The sequence below is a fragment of the Salvia splendens genome, chromosome 9 (assembly GCF_004379255.2).
Source record: "Salvia splendens isolate huo1 chromosome 9, SspV2, whole genome shotgun sequence".
NCBI classification, from domain to species: Eukaryota; Viridiplantae; Streptophyta; class Magnoliopsida; order Lamiales; family Lamiaceae; genus Salvia; species Salvia splendens.
In genome coordinates, this window is record NC_056040.1 from 7,410,459 (window position 1) to 7,416,458 (window position 6,000).

Here is a 6,000-nt window from a genome sequence, read left to right on the forward strand (position 1 = left end):
TCGTCGATTATTCCAAGTTTAGAGCACATCAACTTTTACTTTTATCTTATGCCAGAATCCATCATTTTATCTTTTGATTTCGCATGCTATTTGAAAATATTGTTTTTTAATCACAAAATTTCCAATTTTTTACGATTTTGCAACTTAATGTTGATATGGTCGTCTAAAATTCCAAGATGGCCAAATCGATTGAAATTGCACATAATTAACTGAAATCAATTTGAATAATATAGAGAAATATACTTGACTGGACTCTAGTCTACTTAGCAAAATCAAAGTAAATTTGAAGTTGCTATGCAAATTTAAACTTTGGTCAAAGTTTAGTCAATTTTATAAGCTAATATCAATAAATACTAATGAAACTATATGTACTAATGCAACGAAACACACATTTAAAATGTGTAGTTAGTGGCTATGCCACTAAGGAGGAGCCAGGCCTTTTAAATTCCCACCAATAATATCAAACTATATTTTTTTTCTTTGTTCTGATAGGTGAGATTGTAGTTATTTTGTGCATATTAATATTATTGTGCAAAATTCACACCAAATTCAAGAAATATGGTGCATGTGTTAATTTTTCAAATTCAAAATTTAGAAAATTTCTACTTCAGAATATAGTTTTCCCCTGCTATTAGTTTTAAATGATGAATATCGATATCTGAGATAAGTTTAGGTGTTGGACTATGCATTTGTGAAATTGTGACAGGCCACATCATTAGATATTGGTATATATGGCATAATTTATTTTATGTGAAGGTATATATGGGAGAATTATCTACACTTGTGTTGATTGAATCAGAGCTTAGTGGAATAGAAAGGATGGTGCATGATCTGTAATATAATAATTAAGTAATCAAAAGTGGTGAATCCATTTGCTTATGGTATTTGCTGCCAAGTCCTAAATGTGTCACAATTGGGGAACCGAAAACGAGAGCCACTTGCCTTTTTTTTTTTGCTAAAATCTTATTCACATTTCAATTTTTTATTCACAACCTTTTTTATCCACTTTCAATGTTATTATTTGTTTTTTCAGATATTTGTGTAAAAATACGATCATTTTTCTTTGAGATGTATATATAACCACTTAACCATTTTGTCGAGAAAATTAATGAAGAAAATATCAGTTTTTATTAGATACCAAAATATTGATGATTGCCCTATTGTGTGGATTATAGTGGAGTACTACTTATATTTTAGCGAGCATTGATCTCATACGTTATTAAAAAGACAAAACAATTAGCTAATATGATGAATAAATAAATTATCTCTCTATCTCTACATAATCAATCAAGGTCACCCAATGGCAAATTAATTAATCGAACACAAGAAAGTCAATCAAATCAAATAATTAAATTGAATAATGCAACAAAAGCAACACCTCTTTGAACAAACAATACAAAAGAAACAAGAGAAACATCATATATAAAACGACAAAACAGATTTGATTGGCCACGCTGTCCAAAATAGCTTCGCAACAAAACAAGATTATGTTATATCTAAGTTTCTGACTAGTAATAATTTTCTTTTTATACTACTCCACTATAATTCATCTTTGATAGCTTGATAATGCAAACAGAAGTCATGTGGTGATATTGACCGGTTCCATTATAACGGGCTTCATGGGCTCAACCCATTGCGTTGGCCCATAAAAAAATATAAACAAAAAACATTTATTCTTTTTATAATCTAACAATATTTAAACTTCTTTGATATTTAAACATGTGAACTCATATTACTATATCAAGTATTAACAACAATACTTATATACATTGGAGTACTATTAGTACATCGATTCATAATAAGAAAATTTCCAGTGGCGCACTTCTTAGAGCATTCGCATCGCTGGCTCGTTGCCAGCTCGATCTCGTCTCGCCGAGACGAGCCAACATCGAGCCAGCGCTGCAAACATCTGTCGCGTCGCGTAGCCCGGTGCCGAGAGGAGGCTGGCGAGCTCCCGTGCAGCCGTGACGCCCACTAGCCGCCCGCGAGTGGGCGTCGTTTATATCCGTTGAAAAAATGTTTTTTTTTTATTCCGAAAAAATCGGAAAAAAAAATCTCCCCAAAAATACTAGCCGTTTATAGCCATTTTTTGAATATTTTAATTTTTTTTCTATTTTTTTAAGCCCCCAATCACTTCTATAAATATCAAATCATTCCCACAAATTATCCACCATAAAAAAACTCTCTATTCTCACTCAAACACTATACATTCTTAATCTGAAAACATTATTCTTCTCCCAAATTTAATCTATTCATGGATCCATTTGAGCAAATGCGTCGAATGATGGAAGAATCGCTAGAAGCAGATCGACGTAGGGAGGAGGAGGAAGCTGCGGCGCGTCAAAAGTGACCCGGATCTAATGGAACACATTTGAGCAAAATTTGGCAACCGTTAGACGATCACCGCATCACTTTCCATGATTATGCGGATTTCAATAAATTGTAATATTATGATTTCAATTATGTATTTTTCGTATGTTCGGATGTTGTAATTTTCGTGGTTTTTAATGATTTTATGAATTATTAGTATTAATTTAATATTTCAATGAAATATTAATTGAATTTGTTGGAAATAAAAATAAAAAATGAAATAGAATGAATAGTTAAGGGATGAGATGGTTAAGAGATGGAGGGTTGCATGGGTTGTTTCTTAGTTAAAAGATGGGGTAAAAAGTGCAGTGAGACCCATGAATAGTTAAGTGATGAGACGGTATTGAGACAAGGTTGTGGATGGCCTTAAAAAACTTGTTTCTAGCCGGCGAAAAGGGGGGTCATAGTACATTTCATCAACATTTTTGTAGAACTTTTTTCCTTTTTCAATTATACATTACATTTTTGTAGAACTTTTTTCCTTTTTCAGTTATACATTTTGAATTTTATCGTAATAACTTAACGTTCACAAAAGGAAAAAAGTGAAAAAATAAAAAAAAGTAGTATAATATGCAATAATTGTGGTGAAGAAAAATAATAATAGCTGTGGTGTTGCTTCGTACCTACTTAAACCACGGTTTCACCGATCGAAACAACATTGCTTTGACAACAACATAACTTCCATTCTCTCAATAATTAGTAGATGAGTTTGCCCACCTAATAACTATTCTCTTCTTCATCCTCGTCAATTCACCAAATTTGTTTATACATACACTTACATAAAGTTAGGAATTTTACCCACCAACAAATTAATAAAGATGACACGCACATCTTCTGTACGTTGCTCACCATAATTTAGACCAAATATGTATAGCTATCGTTTTATAAAAATAGACCCTCTTTCCATTTTGATCCGTTCTATATATAAAATATTCCACTTCTATTTTTGATAACTTTTACTTTTTTTTCTCTATTGAGGTGAGTCTCATTCTTTATTAACCATAATTAATTTTTTTTATAATCTCTCTTCTAGTTTACCGTTTGTTACGTATTAAAAATTGTATCGTCCCAAAAGTATCTATTTTTATAGAACGGAGAGAGCATATAAAGAGTGAGAAGGCACACACATTTGAGATTTGACACATGATTTTATGGAAGGTGAACTAATACTTCATAGGTTGTTTGTGTAGGTCTTGGACATAATTGACTAACCCCACGAATCATCATAGCCTTTTCTTCAAATAAGCTATGGTCTTTATTTCAAAGCCTCTAACATATATGACAATATTGTAAGCAAAGTTTGAGAACATATGTAAGAAAAGCATTAGTCATTGTAATAACACCAAATAAGCCTATACTTGTGGTAGGGTTTGTCATGATGCTTCACTACTTCAGCTTCTCTTGTTCCAACCACCATCCCATGATATTGTGACGCAATATCGAAATTGCACCTTCCCTTGACGTCTACATTTTTTTTATATTAATTTTTCCTTATTAATTTCACTAATCTATAATCTCTCCCTCTCTATATCCCTCTCTTTTCGAATCACCCTTTGATCATCCTCGCCTTTCTCTCATCAATTCACACACACACATATATATGCTCTTCACAACCTAGTGAATAACACTAGCTATCCCTCACAAAAGCAATGTATTCTTCAATAGCAATAACCCTACTTCTTCTCACCCTAGCGGTTTTAGCCACCTCCACTTCAAGGCACTCCCTCGAAGCCGCAAAAACCGGCTTCGCGGTGAGCCTAAAGCACGTGGACTCCGGCGGGAACTTCACCAAACTAGAGCTCCTCCAGCGCCGGATGAAGCGCGGGAGAAAGAGGATGGAGAGGCTCTACGCAATGGCCCTTGCCTCCTCCGACCCCAGCGTCTCCGCCCCGGTCCACGCCGGCAACGGCGAGTTCCTCATGGAGATCTCCATCGGCACGCCGCCGTCGTCCTACTCCGCCATCGTGGACACCGGCAGCGACCTCATCTGGACCCAGTGCAAACCCTGCAAGCAATGCTTCACCTCTCCAAACCCTATCTTCGACCCCAAAAAATCCTCTTCCTTCTCCAACCTCCCTTGCTCCAGCCGCCTCTGCGCCGCCCTCCCCCTCTCCTCCTGCAGCGACGACTCCTCCTGCGAGTATTTATACACCTACGGCGACTACTCGTCGACGCAGGGTGTCATGGCGACGGAGACCTTCACCTTCGGAAAAGTCTCCGTCCCCAAAGTCGGGTTCGGCTGCGGGCTAGACAATGAAGGAGGCGGGTTCAACCAGGGAGGCGGGCTAGTCGGGTTGGGCCGCGGCCCGCTCTCGTTAGTCTCCCAGCTCGACGAGCCAAAATTCTCCTACTGCCTCACATCCATCGATTCCACAAAACAAAGCAAGCTAATCATGGGATCCTTAGCAAGCGTCGACGCAAAGGATTCAATCATGACGACGCCGCTGTTGAAGAATCCATCGTCTCCTTCGTTCTACTATCTTAATTTACAAGGGATTACAGTGGGTGACACGAAGCTGCCGATCAAGGAGTCGGTTTTCAGCATCAAGGGCGACGGGAGCGGGGGGATGATCATCGATTCGGGGACGACGATCACGTATCTGGAGGGGAGTGCGTTCGAGGCGGTGAAGAAGGAGTTTAAGAGGCAAGTGAGGCTGGAGGTGGAAGAGTCGAACGAGACTGGGCTGGATCTGTGTTTCAAGGTGGGGGCGGGGGAGGAGAAGGTGGAAGTGCCGAAGCTGGTGTTTCATTTCGAGGGGGCGGATTTGGATCTGCCGGGGGAGAACTACATGATCGGCGACGCGAGCGGGGTGGCGTGCTTGGCGATGGGGGGGTCGAGTGGGATGTCCATATTTGGGAATGTGCAGCAGCAGAATATGCAAGTGGTGCATGATCTTGTCAAGGAGGCGATTTCGTTTGTGCCTAAACAGTGTGATGAATTGTGATTGTGTTTACACGCAAAGAAAACTAGTATTTCGTTTCATTGTTTGTGTGCGCGCCAAAGGGAAGGAGGATTTTACTTTGATATTCAATTCGCTTTTTCACTTACTATTATATCGTGTAATTACGAATTATTATGCATAATTTAATATACGACATATATATAGTGATAAGGCGACTAAGTTTTCAATTTTGATAAACTAATTCCCAAATTATAGCACGAAAAATGAATGGGGTGTAGTTAATTAAATATTTTGATGTAATTGTAATTTGTGTCACGTATGTATAATTTTTTTTTTTGATAATTAGGTCTCAAAAATAGTTCAAGAAAGAGAATTGATAGTTATTTCTTACATTCATTTTATTCTTTTTTTCCCTTCTATTTTAATATTTTATCGTTACTAAGGATGACCTAATGGTATATGCGATAAGGGGAGGGAGGGTTGATAGAATCCTATAATACCAACACCTAAACTAAACTCAAATGAATCCTAGAATGGGTTTTAAATGGGAGCCATCACCTTATTGTAGATAAATCTAAAATAAAAAATGATAAAATATGCATTGTGATGGGGTACGGACTAAACAAGCCCAACAGCAGTGACGGCCCATCAGCCCAAGGAAGAGTATGAGTTCGGCATTACCAAAGAGTTCGGCCTCAGCCTACAGCTCGGTAAAAGCCAACCAACC

The 6,000-nt window shown here is 37.7% G+C and overlaps 1 protein-coding gene across 1 annotated transcript; it reads left to right on the forward strand.

The window, feature by feature from the left end:
• Positions 1–3,785: 3,785 nt before the first annotated feature.
• Positions 3,786–5,421, forward strand: LOC121746634 (aspartic proteinase nepenthesin-1-like). The gene has a single exon (XM_042140539.1). The coding sequence runs from the start codon at positions 4,020–4,022 to the stop codon at positions 5,313–5,315; it is 1,296 nt and encodes a 431-aa protein (XP_041996473.1). The 5' UTR covers positions 3,786–4,019; the 3' UTR covers positions 5,316–5,421.
• Positions 5,422–6,000: the final 579 nt, after the last annotated feature.

Coding starts and splice junctions, on each gene's coding strand:
- LOC121746634 (XM_042140539.1), top strand. CDS start 4,020: ATGTATTCTTCAATAGCAATAACCCTACTTCTTCTCACCCTAGCGGTT.